General features: G+C 41.6%; 1 protein-coding gene across 1 annotated transcript; it reads right to left on the bottom strand.

Moving 5' to 3' along the window:
* Nucleotides 1–1,333: 1,333 nt before the first annotated feature.
* On the bottom strand, nt 1,334–16,850 carry LOC110289472 (zinc finger protein 120-like). The gene is made up of 4 exons (XM_021155685.2): nt 16,743–16,850; nt 4,097–4,223; nt 3,836–3,896; nt 1,334–2,751 (listed from the first exon to the last, which is right to left on the bottom strand). The coding sequence occupies exons 1-4, from the start codon at nt 16,743–16,745 to the stop codon at nt 1,716–1,718; spliced, it is 1,227 nt and encodes a 408-aa protein (XP_021011344.1). The 5' UTR covers nt 16,746–16,850; the 3' UTR covers nt 1,334–1,715.
* Between the last annotated feature and the right edge of the window lie 512 nt (nt 16,851–17,362).

The following is a 17,362-nucleotide window of genomic DNA, read 5'->3' as shown; positions in this document are numbered from 1 at the left end:
AGGACATGCATAGTATGAACTCACTTATAAGTGGATTTTAGCCACAAAGTGCAGGATAACCATGGTACAATCCACAGACCCAAAGAAGCTAAATTACAAGGATGCCTGAATCCCACTCAGAAGGGGAAATAACACTCGTCAGTGGTGGATGGAGGGAGGGAACTGGGTGGGAAAGGCAAGGTAAGGGGAATGTTGGAGGATCCTATGTGGGGAAAGAGGGTGCAGAGGGTGAATGGGGAATCAGCAGCAGGCTGGGGGAGTCTCCATGGAGTCTATAAGGTGACCATAGCTGAGACTCACTCCTGGCAGTGGGTGATATGAATTCTGAGGTAACCACCTCCAGTAGCAAGGCAGGACTCACAATGAAGAAATGACGACACTAACACACAAAACTGTCTTGCCTACAGGAGATGCAGAAACAAAGAAATGGGAGTCTGAGGGAATGGCCAGCAATGACTGGCCCACCTTCAGACCCATCCCACAGACAAGAACCAACTCCTGACACCATTAATGATACTGTCACACTTACAGACTGGAGATGAGCATAACTGTCCTCTTAGAGGCTCCAGACTGCAGCTGCCCAAAATGGAAGCTGAGACTAATCGCCAAACAATCGGAGAGAGCTCCAAGAGTCTTGTACAGGAGCTGTAGGAGGGACTGAGGGATCCACAGGGTATAAGTAGTTCACAAGTAGACCAAGAATCAACTGATCTGGACCTTTGGGGGTTCTGGGAGACTAAACTACCAACCAAAGGGCATTCATAGGCTGATACTGCACACACATACCCCATAAACGTGTACCACATGTGCAGCTTGGTATTCAGACAGGTTCCCCAACAACTGGACCAGGGAGAGTCCCTGACTCTGTTGCCTGCCTGTGGATGATGCTCCCCAAAATGTGCTGCTCTTTGTTTCTTTTTATTTTATTTAATCTTTTTTTACAGTCCAGATTTTATCCCTCTCCCGGTCCACCTTCTGACTACTCCACGTGTCATACCTCCTCCCCCTGACCCCCATCTCCAGGAGGACATCCTTACCTCTTCAACCCCCTACCCGACCAGAACCACCCCCCCCACCCGGGGCCTCCAGTCTCTTGAGGGTTAGAGGAATCTTCTCTGAGTCCAAACCCAGCAGTCCTCTGCTGTATATGTGTTGGGGGCCTCATATTAGCTGGTGTATACTGCCTGGTTGGTGGCCCATTGTCTGAGAGATCCAGGTCATTTAAAAGACTGCTGGGCCTCGTACAGAGTGGCCCTCCTCCTCAGCTTCTTCCAGCTTTTCCCTAATTCAACCACAGGTGTCAGCAGCTTCTGTTCACTGGTTGGGTGTAAATATCTGTATCTGACTCTTGCAGCTGCCTGTTGGGTCTTTCGGAGAGCATTCAGTATAGGCCCCTTTTTGTGAGCACAGCTTGGCCTCAGTAATAATATCAGGCCTTGGGGCCTCCCCTTGAGCTGGATCCCAAGTTGGGCCTGTCGCTGAACCTCTTTTTCCTCAGGCTTTTCTCCATTTTTGTCCCTGCAGTTCTTTCAGACAGAAATAATGATGGGTCAAAGATTTTGGCTATAAGATGGCAACCCCACCCCTCACTTGATGCCCTGTCTTTCTGCTAGAGGTGGGCTCTTCAAGTTCCTTCTCCCCATTGTAGGAGATTTCATCTAAGGTACCTTTCCTTTGGGTCCTGAGAACCTCCCAAAGAGTTTACCATATTTCTTTCATTCATAGGGTTTCTTTCCAGTGTGTATCCTTTTATGTGTTAGGAGATGACTGTTTCGTGCAAAGGCTTTACCACATTTGTCACATTCAAAGGGTTTCTCTCCAGTATGCGTTCTTTTATGTATTTGAAAATGACTGTGATGTATGAAGGATTTACCGCATTCATTACATTCATATGGTCTCTCTCCAGTATGTGTTCTTTTATGATACAGGAGACCACTCTGACATGCAAAGGCTTTATCGCATTGACTGCATTCATAGGGTTTCTCTCCTGTATGTGTTCTTTTATGTATTCGGAGACCACTTTGACATGCAAAGCCTTTACCACACTGATTACATTCATAAGGTTTCTCTCCTGTATGAACTCGTTTATGCCTTTGAAGAGAATTGCGACGTGAAAAGTCTTTACCACATTGGTTACACTCGTAGGGTTTCTCACCAGTATGTATTCTTTTATGTCTTAGGAGATGACTATTTCCTGCAAAGGCTTTACCACACTGGTTACATTGAAATGGTTTCTCTCCAGTATGGGTTCTTTTATGTTTTTGAAGATAACTGTGATATATAAAGGTTTTACCACATTGATTACATTCATAAGGTTTTTCTCCTGTTTGTGTTCTTTTATATCGTAGTCCACTTTGACATCCAAGGACTTTAACACTTTGATTACACTCATGAGTTTTCTCTCCTGTATGTATTCGTTTATGCATTTGGAGTCCACCTTGACATGCAAAAGTTTTACCACATTGATTACATTCATAAGGTTTCTCTCCTTTATGCCTTTGAAGAGACCTGTGAGACACAAAGTCTTTACCACATTGGTTACACCCATAGGATTTCACTCCAGCAAGTTTTGTTTTATGTATTTGGAGACTACTGTTATGTGCAAAGGCTTCACAATGTTGGACACCTTCATAGGGTTTCTCTCCAGTATAAATTCTCTCATGTCTTTGGTTATGACTCTGAAATACATAGGCTTTCTTCCCACGTTGAATAAACTCAGAGGGTTGCTCTCCAGTATGCCTTCTTTCATGCCTGCAAAGACAATTGGCACGTGTGAAAGCTTTCTCACATTCAAAACACAGATGAATCTTTTCGTTTGTGTGAGTAAGTTTTACAATTTAGTCTAATTGTAAAGAACAAGCTGATCTTAATCTATTATTCCTTTGTTTACATCCATGGAGTTCCCAGTCATTGTGGGTTCTTTTGCATCTTTGAAGATACACGGGATGGGAAGAACATTGATGGCATGGTTCACATTTAGAGCATCCTGTTTCTGTATGAGTGTGTTCACATATTTGAAGATAACAGGAAGAACTCAGAGCTTTACCACACTGATTTCATTTGCAAAGTGAACCAAGACAAACAGAAAAATTTCTACATCCCTAGTGATTTTCTGCAGTGTGACTTTATAGATACCCTTAATATAGTTGGAAAACTATTTGTAAACTTGTAGCACATTTAGAAAGCCTACCCAAAGTGGGGAGTACTACATATCTTCAAATTATGCTGGAAGACAAAAAGGTTTGTTGCTTCTTTCAATATTCCTCCTATGCTCACATTGCTTATACCTATTGTAACATATGACATCCCTATTAAAAGGAGAATAACAAGTAAAAGGCGTTCACTTTGCAGTCCCACAGTTTAACCTTGTTTACTCAAACAGATGTCGTACAGAGATTAAGGTTTCCCCACAACAGCATTCTTGACTTTCTAAACTACCCATCTCACTAAAGTTAGCAATGATTAACACCAGTTTTAGCATGGACTATTTCCTTATTAAAAGGTTTTGGAAATACACTTATCACCTACTCAATGTGTACACCTTGCAATGTTAAAGTGGTATTAGACTGAACAGTTCTAGAGCATAACTCTATTGGGCTGTGATTCAAATGGTGAGATCTGTTAAGGTATTATTTCCTTGTCTTTGTACTTAGAGGAATGCCTTGCAAACACAAATTAGATACCTGACATTAACATACATAGTTTTGTGAGAATTTAATAATCATCCACAACTTAAAGCAGTGCTATTTTTACCCTGTTGCCTTTTTTAAAACCTGCAGGACATATTAAAATTTCTTCCAAGGCATATTTTTATCAGTTTGCACATAAAAATTACCTTCCACGTCTTCTAGAACTTTGAAAATGGTCTTCAATATTATGGTCTTCCCAAATGTAGCCTAAAATATAGTACCAGAGACCATATGTTATGATTTAGTTACTTAGTAATTTAGTTACTAACTTCAGTGAACTTTACAACCATGCCTGATTTATTTACCTCATTCTTCCTCATTCTCAATTGAAATTACAAGAACAAATAACAATAACAGAAAAACAGTTGTATGACTTTTACAAAGTGAAAGGAAATTCAGTGTCTTACCTATAGCAGTGAGATTCCTGTAGGTCTCCAGCATCACATCTTTGTAGAGATTCTTCTGAGAAGGATCCAGCAAAGCCCACTCTTCCCGAGTGAAGTTCACATGCACATCATCATAGGTCACTCTACCCTAAAATATCCCAGGCATGTGTGCATGAGAAAACATATTACTGAGAACACTGTAAATACATACTTCATTGAGAATATAGTCATATAGTTCTGGTAATTCTTGCACAAATGCTAATTAATTTCTAACACAAATGCTCTATTGTAGTCACGGCATTTTATTTTAGAAGGAAACTGAATAATGAATGAGCTTCACCTCTGTCATTTCTACAGCCCTTGAATAGGATAAAGTCTTCCCAGAGAAATGGCAATTAACAGACATAAAGACACAGAAGCAAACAGATCAATTGTACTGAGCACAAATCAGATAAATTGTATGAATAATTAGTAATTTTAAAATGATGAGCATGCTGGCTATATCCACTCGTGTCTTTAATCCCACTAGTGAAGAGGCAAAGCCAGGTGTATGTCACTGAATTGGATGACTGCCTGGTCTATGCCTTGAGTGCCAGGAGATCAACAGGTTCATATTAAGACACTAACTCCCCTGTTAAAAAAAAAAAAAAAAAAATCAATCAATCTATCAAACAAAAAAAGATGGAAAGAACTCAGAGGTCTTCACTGAAGTTCCTACAAAGAATTATATATTCACTGCAGGTCTGTATCCATCTTCCAAAAGCCTCAAGTGACCCAGTTTCAACTGTAAAATCAATAAGACCTTAATAAAAGGGAATGTATATTTAAACATTTATAGATAGACAGATGGAAACACTAGCAATACAAATCTTGATCATGAATTAGAAACATAGGGCAGGAGAGGTGGCTCACCAGAAGTACTGCCTTTATTGGAGTAAATTGCCAATATATGCTTGGAAGATCACAATTGCCCACTGTACCAAATTCAGGAGTTCTGAGGCTATCTTCTGCCTACAGTGAGCATCAGGCACACATGATGTACATATTCGTACATACAGGGAAAATATGCATAGTCATTCAAAAAATTCATAACACCCACAGGTAGTAATAATGCCACATACCTGCAATCCAGTGGAACATACATGTAGTATTAATAAGATGAATACATGACATCATGAGAAATATAAATATACTCCCTGCCAAGTTTCAAAATTCAAGTGTGGATGAAGTTCAGAATATCAACATAAGCTTGCATATACATAACCTAGATTCCAAGCCCATCAGCTAATAATATAAAAACAAAGCAAGCCAGGCATTTTGCCCCACATCTAATCCCAGGACTCTGAAGACACTTCACTAAATTTAAGTGCTGCCTGGTCTGGAAACCTACTTTCTGGACAGCCAGAGCCACAAAGGGATACTTTGTCTTCAAAATCAAAAACATAAACAAAACTAAAAATATAAAAAATGTCAGGCTAGTGAAATACCTTAGCACTGAATAACAACAACTTCTACTGTACCTTATGTGAATTATGGATAGAGTCTGTAATGGTGAGGATATGACAGTAGAAGAAGATGACTGATAAGTTTCAACTACAACACACTCATAAAGAACAGGAAACAGGTTGAGTATAATAAGCCTATTGTGACTGGTCACTATAGGTTCATGGTCACCCTCTCATAAAAATATATTTAGTCTAAATTCAATAATCCTTATTGTCTACAATAGCCCCTACAGTGTTCAAATATCCAAAGGCTCCTTTGACACTCAAAGCAATCTTGTGACTGCCACACAAAATCAGAAAACAAATTATATCTTTCAAATATACAATGGCACAAACAACCCTTTCCATTCCAATATGGAAGAATATGTACATTAGACCATGGCAAGAAACCAAACAGGGCAAACACTAAATCCTGTAGCTCTGTCTCAGCCACAAGGGGCTTCAGGTTCAAAGTGCTTACATGGCTCTATCCCTTCAACTTCTCATACATCTCTCAGTTTCGGTACTTCCACTCCCTATATGCATCTCTCCATGGCAGATTCCCATACCATAGGTATCTCAACATCTTATGGTCTCAAAATGCAACTGAGCATCATCCATAGACCTTCTTGCAATGAACTCTCACAGTATCCTCACTGGGGCCCTGACTCTGCCAAACAGAGAACACTGGATAGTGCTGAACTGAAACCAGAAAGGAAGAATCCATGAGGATTATTTTGCATCTTCCTTGTTTCCAGAACCAGCACAATATGGGAAGCCTGAGAAATTTGGCTCCTAAATTGGGATGGACCCTGACACACATGGACTGTAGTTGCAGCCAGTTTTATATGAAGTTCCTACCTGGGACTAGGAATCACTTTGCCCACTTCTTCCATTAATTCAAGGCTTAGAAAAAGGGACTGTTATTCTAATGGCACTTTCTTATGCTTTCAATCTAATGCAATGGGCTTCCGTTTAATGGTGAAAATGTCCTTGAAAATTGTTGCCTCTGTTTCAGTACTGACTGCCATCTGAAACCACTCAGTGTGTTTTTCTCTACAAACCACAGACTTTGTATTTCTTTTGGCACCACTTGTTGCTCTTTTTTCCACTACCATCCTAAATGAATCATGGAAATAAACATCCAACAGATTCAATATTACAACTAAGAGGTCAGACACTTATCCTTCAGTTCTGCCTTAAGTTCCTCAGGGCATGGGCAGAGTAAGAAACATATGTGGCCAAAAATATAACACATGATTTCTAGCTGAAATGTTCATAGCATCTATTTCCCACTGGATTCGTATGACATCAATCTCCTTTGTCTCAATACTCTAATCTTCCTAATCCTACAGAACAGCAGATGAAGGTTCTATGCCTTTGGCCATCTCAAATCTTATCTTTTCCATATAATGCTAAAAGAAAATATTCCCAGGTTCTGTCAAGCATCAAAATCACTTTGCATGTACCATTTTTCATTCTAACTTGCTATTCGGGTAATGAACAATTTCTCTGGATGCTTCTATCAGATCACAGTCCATCATTTTGAGGACTTAACACAGAAACTGATGCTAGAAAATAAAGGCATGGACCAACCTTGTATCTTCACTTGCTCTCATGCTTGATCACTGCCCCATGCTCAGCTAGCTCTCTTGGCCAGCCCAGGCCCCCTTGCTTAGGGATATTGCTACCCTCAGTGGAAGTGCCTTCCCATATCAATCAACACAATTTCTCAAAGACACAGCAACGAGCCATTATGATGGAGGCAGACCATCAATTGAGCCTCCCTCAAAGACTATATGATCTAAAATGTTAAGAACTAAAGCTAACTAGAACAGAGTTAAAACTAATATATGACAAAGTCTTAATAACCCCAAACCAATGTGTTAACCACACCAAACACTTCTTAAGTAATAAAAACACAAACACTGATGATTACAAAACTAGGAAACCATAGATCTGGTAATAATTGAGGAGAAGCAAGTCATTAGGATCAAGAAGACATAACTAAAACTGTTTTTCCCACAGAAAGGCCCCAAATAAACAAAAACGCAAGGAACTCATAATGTAATAAATTTTCAAAAGACAAAAATTGGTGAATATCAATTAGATTATACTTAATAAATCATACAACATACAAAGCACCACTGATTAAATTAGACGCAAAGACAGAAGTGTAAATACAACCCAGCCCTTTAAACAAGAACTACAGTACTACAGGCACAAGCAAATTCAAAGAAATCACTGACCATTACTAGTCCTGTGGGCCCTGGCACTCTCTTTTGCTAATAATAGAATATGAACTGGGGAAATAGTGAGGGGCGGCACTATTCCCAGTGGAAAGATTTGCTTAAGGCATACAAATGTTTCAATATTGGAGAAAATAATATTGACTACTAAAAGTATCTCCTCTCTTTTTGATAAAGAGAAGCAATGTGTTTTAGGATCACTTAGACATCATTTGTTTCCAATGATTAAAGACTGGATACAAGTTTGCACCAGGGTAAGGAAATGCAAACTTTTAAAATCAAATTCAATTGAAAGTAGATTTTTAAAAAACAGTGTATGCTTTCTACCATAAACTTTTAACAACTTGTATTAAGCTAACTGCTTTATAGGTCATAAGCACTTTTGAAAACATATTTAATCCCATTTATGTGAACATTTGTGTGAGGGACAGAATGTCCTCCATGTGTGTACAGGTGAAGAGGGTGTCGGTCCCTTGGATCTGGAGTAGCAGGTAGATATGAGTTTCCCAACTTGGGTTGGGTGCTGGGGTCTGAACTCAGGTCAACCCCAGCGTGAATAGTTGCCAACTGTTCTGCCCATCCACATCGTACTTTTTATCCAATGAGCAAAGAATCTTTCGCAGATGAAGGCAACAAAAAACTAAGTAAATATAGAAACAAATAAATGATCCCTGGAAATCTGATGCCTGAGCATTAAGATGTTGGGTAAGGAACTAGGTAGGATGCCCCAGACCACTCCCAGTTTCAGCTACCTGAGACCCAATATTCAAGGTTGCCCTTAGGACTGCAGCTTCCTCTCACATGTCCCTACCTCCTGTAGATACAAAAGAGTATTTCCATATTCCCTTCTCTTCCTGTGCCATCTTTGTGTCTGAACCCCCAACTATGGGCAGACACTCCCTGCTCAAATATAGGCCATGCCAGCCAGAACACTAAGCAGGCTGTCCAAACACCTATCCCACTATCTGTTACCTCAGACCCAATCCTCATAGTTTCCCAAAGCATTGCAACACAATATTAGATAAAGCTTCCTCTACAAATTTCCATGGTTACAGGAAATGCAGACATTTCCCAAGTGCCATTCTTTTCCTGCCTCATCTCTGTGTCCCAGCACCCACTCACAAAGAAACCCATTCTCAAACATATGCCATGCTTGCCAGAAGACCAAATAGGCTGGCCACAGATCTACCATACTATGTTACCCTAGATACAATTTTCAGAGTTTTCCCAAGCACTAGACTAGATCACAAGAGGCAACTTCACCTCTCTTCTGTCAAATGTCCTGTGGACTGCTAAAATCATCTTTCCCTAAATTCCTTTTCCCCAAACTTCCAAAACCAACAAACATTCACCCTTGAGCACAACCACCAAACAGAAGTGTAAAAGAGGCAACACTCAGCCAACACACTCTCTGCAAATCCAGAGAACATAAACCTAAAATCAAAACTCAAAAACTCCCAACCAGGCCAGTAAGAGCACTGACTGCTCTTCCAAAGGTCCTGAGTTCAAATCCCAGCAACCACATGGTGGCTCACAATCACCCGTAATGAGATCTGACGCCCTCTTCTGGTGCATCTGAAGACAGCTACAATGTACTTATGTATAATAATAAATAGATCTTTGGGCTGGAGAGAGCAGAGTTGAAAAAAGCTGAAGCGAGCAGGGTTGACCAGAGGAAGCAGAGGTCCTAAAAATTCAATTCTCAACAACCATATGAAGGCTCACAACCATCTGTACAGCTACAGTATACTCATATACATAAAATAAAATAAATAAATCTTTTTAAAAAATCCTCCCAACCAAAGAAGACAAACCCAGAAATCAGTACCAATAACTATAATCAAAACAATGTAGATGCCTAGACACCAGCTTAGGAAAATAATAACAGCCAGGAAAATATGTCACGAACAGAACAAAGCTATCCCCCCACTCTAAGTCCTGAATATCCCAATAAGGGTTGCATAGGCATACTGGGACACGTAGTCACTCCAGAGTTCCCAGTTGCAACTAGGAGATAATTACCCTTTTCATGTCCCACTGAAATGCCAACCCCAAAAATAAGAACCCCATTGCAAAAAAATTCTGGCCATTCAGAGCCTACTTTTGTGGCTGCTCATCCATCATCCTCCACTGGAGGGGCTCAGCCAGAGTAATGTGTGTTTTATTCTGCATTAGTATGCAGAAATCTACTAGTTGAGATGGTTTGTTTTAGGATAGGAAATGAAATTGCCTCTGGGTGATAGGAATGGCCAATCCTGCTTTGTATTTTGACTTTTTTTTTTTTTTTAAATTGATGGGTGGTGCAGCATGTCTCCACGTTTCCATGGTTGTTTGTTGCTAAACTTTATATAATATGTGGTTTTAATTCAGCTTGAAAAATAATCCTCTCATGCCCTCACATAACATGCATGTCCTTCTGGATCTGTATTAACTTGTTCAGGATGATATTTGAGTTCCATACATTTGCCTGCAAAAATTCATGATGTCCTTGTTCTTAACAGCTAAAAGTCCCAAAGACCTGGGGTATGAGAGGCTCCCAGGATTCAAAGGGGATGATCTTAGCCAAAATGTTCAACAGTGGGGAGATGAAACCTGAAGAGACCACCTCCACTAGATAGACAGGGCCCCCAGTGAAGGGATAAGGCCATCCAACTACCTTCAAAAATTTTGACCCAGAATTTTTTCTATCTAAAAGAAATGCAGGGACAAAAATGGAACAGAGGTTGAAGGAAAGGCCATTCCGTGGCCAGCCCAACTTGGGATCCATCCCATAGGCTGGCACCAAAGCCTGACAGTATTACTTGATGCCATGTTGTACTTGCAGACAGGAGTTTAGCATGGCTGTGCTCTGAGAGCCTCTACCAGCAATTGACTAAGACAGATGCAGATACTTACAGCCAACCATTTGACTGAGGTTGGGAACCACAATGGAAGAGTTAGGGGAAAGATTGAAGAAGCTGAAGGGGATTGTAACCCCATAGTAAGAACAACAGTATCAACTAACCTAGAACCCTCAGAGCTCCCAGAGACTAAACCACCAACCAAAGAGGATACATGGGCTAGTCTGTGACCCCAGGCACATATGTAGCAGAGAACTGCCTTGTCTGGCTTCAGTGGGAGAGTATGAGTCTAATCCTGTAGACTTGATGCCCCAAGGAGGGTGGATGCTGGGGAGGATTAAGTGGGAATGGAAGGGTGGATAATGGGGCAGGAAGGTAACGGGTAGGGGAAAGACCACCCTCTCAGAGGCAAAGGGGGGGTGTGTGAAGAACTCTGGTAGGGGGTACAAGAAAGGGGGCAACACTTGGAATTTAAATAAATAAAATAATACAAAAAACAAAAAGGTAAAGCATAAACCAAGGGCATCCTGTAAATCAAAATTTTAAGACTTCAAAAGGGAACTATGGGGTCAAGGTTCACCCACAGAATAGAGATGGAAGAGAGAATCTGAGACACTGAATCTCAGACAATAAAAGGAAAGGATACACAGGATAAAGATATTTTAAATATAAAAATTCTAAACATTTATAAGAGGAACACTGATCCCAAGGCTATTTGTCACGTGAGAAAGCTCATAATTCCCAATAGTATTTTGAAGAGATAGTATACAGTATACACATTGGCACAGTGTGACTTCTGTACTTATAGCAAAGATACAATAATCAAGAAAGTGTACAATATTTGTGAAAAAACACAGGGATGGGGAGAAAAAGCCAAAAACAGAAGCCTCAAAATATATTCAAGGTTTCATCAAAATACCTACGGAAACTACACCAGGAAAGGTATGAACTTGACCAATGCTACCTGATTTTATACATATATACAAATTAAATAAACAGACTTCATGATTCTTACAAAAATTACTCAAAGTGATCCCTAAACTGTTATATTTCTGATCCTTCACCTACTACCGATCTGTCTTCCAAACCCAGAGGCCCCATGCTCTAGAGCTCTCTGTAAATGGAAGCAATCACAAAGGTGGGCTTTAACTGCAGCCTCTCATGACCCCTTGTGATTTCAGGCAAAACTAGCCCCACTGAAGCTCCCACACAAAACAGTATTGAAGAATAGTTTAATGTCTGCGTCCTGCTACATGGATTATGTCACAAGATTTGTGATATGCCCTATCCCACCTACCCAGTGCAATGCACACCTGAGAAACTTCTACATTTTAGAAACTCCTTTTACACCCTAGAATTGAATTTCTGTGAATCATGCCATTGTGACGGGAGGTAGTAGAAAGGTAAAAGTATTCTAATGAAATATTGCCGAAGGCTGATCCCTATTACCACCTTCTAATTTTTTTTTTTTTTAAAGATTTATTTATTGTATGCTTTAAGTACACTGTAGCTGTCTTCAGACACTCCAGAAGAGGGTGGTGCCAGATCTCATTACGGATGGTTGTGAGCCACCATGTGGTTGCTGGGATTTGAACTCAGGACCTTCGGAAGAGCAGTCAGTGCTCTTAACCACTGAGCCATCTCTCCAGCCCCACCTTCTAATTTCTAAACTATAAAATTTGTTGCACAAAACTGAATGTGGAAGGTTCAGAAATTCTAGAAACCAGACCTTCAGTTTTCGAATCTATCTTCCTACTGCACACCAAAAGCAAGGCCTATGTGTATACACTGGATAATGTTATTATAAGCACCACAGACTTCCACCAATACGGCTCTAGAGCATCCCTCTCCCCTGGGAATCCACACTCAGGAAGGGTCAGAGGCCAAGGGCTTCTGTTCAGATCACTACCAACAGAACCACAGTCTGACTAATTGCCCATCTCAGTCTCAGCAGATCAGACTCTGACAGCCCAGCAGACATGTTCCTCCTGGCCTGGCAGTGCTGACCCTCACACTCACCATGTCATGACTTGTGGTCTTTCTCACAGCTTGCTGTAGATGTATCTGTGGAGAATCCTGGAAAGAACCTACAAGCTCTCTTCCACTGGTGATCCTGACTGTTAGCCCTTCCCAGAGTCCCTCATTAGCTTGAAAAAATGCAGGTGGGCCTCGGGACAGTAGCAGCTCCTCTACTGAGGGATCAGAGAGCAAATGACTCAGACAGCTGAAGCCTTTCTAGATCTGCACCTTCCACCCTAGGTGCAGACAGAGCCCTGGTCTGGGAAGATTGTATTTAATAGAATGTTCTAATCACCCACAGCGCTACGCTTCCTTTTTCAAGGCACAGAGTCCTGTGTTTGCATATTCCATTACACATGCAATGTCTAGCGCAGTCGTGTTTGCCTCATAGTTGGGGAAGTCCTGCAGGCAAACTGCAGTGAAATTCCAACAGTAACATAGTGAAAAGAAAAAAAATGGCTATGAATTTTAAAACAAGGGGTGGTTAATAAGAAGTGACTGGGGGAAGAAAAGAAATAAAAAAAAGGAAAGGGCATAACTGCTCCTGGGTTTATTATGTATAAAAGAGAGAATAGCCAGGTCTAGGAACATCTGGGAGAGTACAAAGTAGACATAACCCTGAGCCATGTGGAGAGAGGACGGAAGGGAGAAACCAGATCCAGACATAGAGATCAGGATGCTTAGTGACAGATGAAAAAGACCAAGTGACCAAAATGGTTGGACTGCATAAGGAACGGCAGCTGGGTGAAGGGCAGCCCTACCCCTGGGCTAGAGGATGAGATATGCAAGCCATAACCTGTATCAGGTAGGGACTGAGGTCTGCTGAGAAAACCTGACTGCCAGGTTTGCTTTGATTTGTTAAGTAAGCCACTTAACCATTTGTCCCAAAGTTTCAGACTTAATAGGAAGAAAGAGAATGAAATGATTTAATTATTTCTCAAAAATATTTTTAAAAGTTGGAACATGCTTTATGATCCAATATTCTTCAGGGACTAAACATACGTACTAGAACGCACCAAGTGTTGTTCACATCTTTTCTCTCACATTCTGCATTTTCTAACAGGGAAAATAACATTCCTGTTAGGCACACCACAACAGGTTCTCTAGATCCTGTGTTACTTGAACTAGCATAAATATAGAAATTTGGTTTCTAGAAATAAGTTCATTTCTTCATCCAGATTCATGATTGCCCTGCTTTGGGAGCTTCCTAGATGCCCAGTTGGGACTTTAACTGATTGTCTAAAACTGACTACCTGACTACTCATTGCTATTGTCAACTACTGTCAAAGCAGAAAGGCCCTCACCTTCCTTCTTCCCCCTCCTTTTCTCTGCTGTGATTACACCAGCTTCAAAGTTGGTCAGAGAACTCAATGCTTACACAGGTCTCTCTCTATTTGTAGTCCCCTCACCCCAATCCAGGGAGGTTGGAGGACACCTATTCACTGGTCTATATCTCTTCTCACTGACCAGTCGGACCCCGCCTGAAAGGAGCAGCAGGACAGTCTTCCAAGCACAGAGCATTAATACTCAAGTGAATAAAAACAGACCAGGTTTGTGGGTGTAGAAAATGGTTATGTTAGCTGGAAGGAGTCAATATTGAATTTCTTTTTTTAAAGATTTATTTATTACTATATCTAAGTACACTGTAGCTGTCTTCAGATGCACCAGAAGAGGGCATCAGATCTCATTATAGATGGTTGTGAGCCACCATGTGGTTGCTGGAATTTGAACTCAGGACATTCGGAAGAGCAGTCCTTAACCACCTCTCCAGCCCAATATTGAATTTCTATTTCAGTGATATGTGTGTGTGTGTGTGTATGTATGACTCCTTCCAGCTAACGTAACCATTTTCTACACCCACAAACCTGGTCTGTTTCTATTCACATGAGTACTAATGAGGGTTCTCTAGAGTCACAGAACTTATGGAATGTCTCTATAGTACAGCAAATTATTAAAATGACCAACAGTCTTCACTCCCAACTAACCAAACAACGAGTGATTTTCAATGGGAAGTCTAAGAATCTAGTGGTTACTCAGTCCCACGACAGCTAGTGTTTCAGCTTGTCTCCAGTATAAGCTGGAATCCTGAAGAAGTAGCTTCCTCCTGTTCTGAAGGCAGAAGGCATGCTCCACTGGCAAAACCCTTCACCTGTTACTGAAATGAACAGTTCATTACATGACTCAAATGGGGAGTTTTAAAACACTGTTGTGGTACAATCCTTTATCTCAATAATTTAGGAGTTTTCATCAATAGGAAGCAAGGTCATTGCCTGGGGAGCATGAGACTGGGATCAAAGGTGCCTGAGTCAATATAGCTTGTCTCAGAAACACTTCTAGAACAGGGAAGAACATGCAGCTCTCCTAGAATAAGATACCTTCCCCAGGGAGGAATCACTCCACAAAGGATTACAAGATTAATTAAGAAAAATCTCTCTAATTGCAGCATGCATTCAGCTCTGGCTAATGCTTAGAAAAGAGACAGCCAAGAACAGATTTTACATTCCACATATGCTGTCTCATGTAAGTCTCTCTGAGTTTCCGGCCCTGGGTTATATTTTAAACAATTTAAATATGGACTAGAGACTGCAAGTCCCACAGATGGGAAACTTACACAGAAAAGATATAACCAGAATTATTTCCTAAATAAACCAGTGCTCTAAAACAGCAGGCCACTCTTCAGTAACAGGGTCCTGAGATGGAGGAGCCAGAAGATTCGAAGGTGGGAAAGGTTGAAGAAAGAAAGTATCAAAGCTGGGCTGGGGATGTCTTGGACGGGCTCTGTCTTATGCCACACAGGCTTCTGAAGAATATCATCCTGTATACTTCTTACAGGGACAAAATGGAATAAAATAGGAGACTTGTGTGGAGTTAACACAAACTACCCTGGATGGGAAAAACACAGGAAGGATCTAATAGAAGAATGTTACACAAAAGGAACACTGAACATCTCAAAAACATTCCTGACCAAGCCCTCACTGGCCTCGGGACTGATAACCATAGTCACATGTGGTAGGAAGAGTTGGGATCTCAGGATCTGAAGCAAGCCATCCCCGAAGGCCCTGGCCCCACACCACCACCAGCTCTCCCAAGCACTGTCCTTGCTTTAGAGAAGGAGCTCTATTTTATTCTCAATACACCAGGGCCTTAGGGGAAGCCCCTAAGCCTAAGCCCCAGGTTGTTACTGGCTCTGGAGACTGAGAAGGAGCTGTGTCATTTTCCATACATGAAGGCCTCATAGAAAGCCTCGCTGGATCAGGCCAGTCCTCAGCACAGCAGTGTTTTTCCTTTTCGGATTTATCACCAAGTGTAGTCTTGCCCACGTGGCAAAACTATGCTTTGCTCAAGAAGAAAACCGGACCTTTATGGCATACCAGGCCTTAATGTTGGTCGTGACCCTATTTTGCCCCTTAGAGCCACTTGTTAGAGACCTGTTCTTTGATATCAGGATGGGCCTAGTTCATGATTGTAAACCAGATTTGTCTCCTTTGTTATGGTTTATAGACAAATGTCTGGACAATCCTGGTAAACAAACACATATACTAGCATCCTATTATCCGTGGGGTGTTTTAGAGGCAGTCNTCCCTCAGCTACATTCTACTTGGTGTCACTGTAAGTTTTGGTAAATCCTTTACTTCATCAATTTTATGCTTCTAAATCACAGGTTAATATTGGAGTGCTACCAAACACACGAGGTGCCTTTTACAGCTTCGACAAAATCAAAGCCAAAGGGATCTTACACCTACAAACCTACATATTAAAGGGCTAAATGCTAAGGCCAGAACTTCCTGAAGATATCAGAGAAACTAAAGCTCTCCGCGTCTGGCTTCTTGCCAAGGATGTTTCTACACAGAAGCTCTTTCCCCAAATGCTTTGTGCAGAAGCAGCCACGGTAGTGAGGTTATTCAGAGGCCACCTCCGGGTCCAGGGAGAGAACAGGGCCACAGGGAACCTCACAAGTCGCTGCTTGTCTTTCTGGCTGCTGTTTATCACCAAGTCCCAGGGAGGACCCATGACACCAGCTCCCTCTGCTCAGCCCCATGCTCTTTCCTTTTGTTGCACATGGCCCTGCACTTACCATGTCAGGACTTCTGAGTTTGCCTGAGCTCTTTTCACAGCACCCAGCAGCGACACGCGGACCACAACAAACAGAAACACACCGGATTGCTCCGCTTTGGAGTGGAACTTGCAGGAAAGCTCCCGGAAAAGCCCGCCTTCTGCTCTGATTGGCAGGACCGCCTCCGTGTGCTGATTGGCTATTGTGTATTGAGTGACATAAGCATCAACTTTAGGGTTAGAGTGCGCGGAAGGGACACAGTGGAATATTTCCGGGCACAGGCTACCAGTCAGTCCTTTTGCAGATCTGCAGAGCTTTTCATTTCAGTACATCTTGTGTCTGTTTTCCCACCCAGGTCGGGGAGGATCCACAACTCCAACTTCTGGATGGTCAGCTACCTGCTTCTCCCCTTTGTGGGCAGTGACCCTGTGCTACCTTGTTGCAACTTGGTAGCACAAGTTGCAACAAGGTCCTGAGCTCCAATCACTGCGCTCAGAAGTTACTTCCTCTTCCTCCTGCAATCAAGGTCCATAACTTGTGTGCTGCAGGCCACCCCAGTGGAATGTAGGAATCTTTGGGACAAGGGTCTTCGAAGACTAGGTGGGTAAGGATTCGGTGGTGACAAACAGAAATAAACACAG

The sequence above is a fragment of the Mus caroli genome, chromosome 2, assembly GCF_900094665.2.
Source record: "Mus caroli chromosome 2, CAROLI_EIJ_v1.1, whole genome shotgun sequence".
NCBI classification, from domain to species: domain Eukaryota; kingdom Metazoa; phylum Chordata; class Mammalia; order Rodentia; family Muridae; genus Mus; species Mus caroli.
Note: the sequence above shows the minus strand (reverse complement) of the source record. Positions and strands in the feature narration are given on the sequence as shown.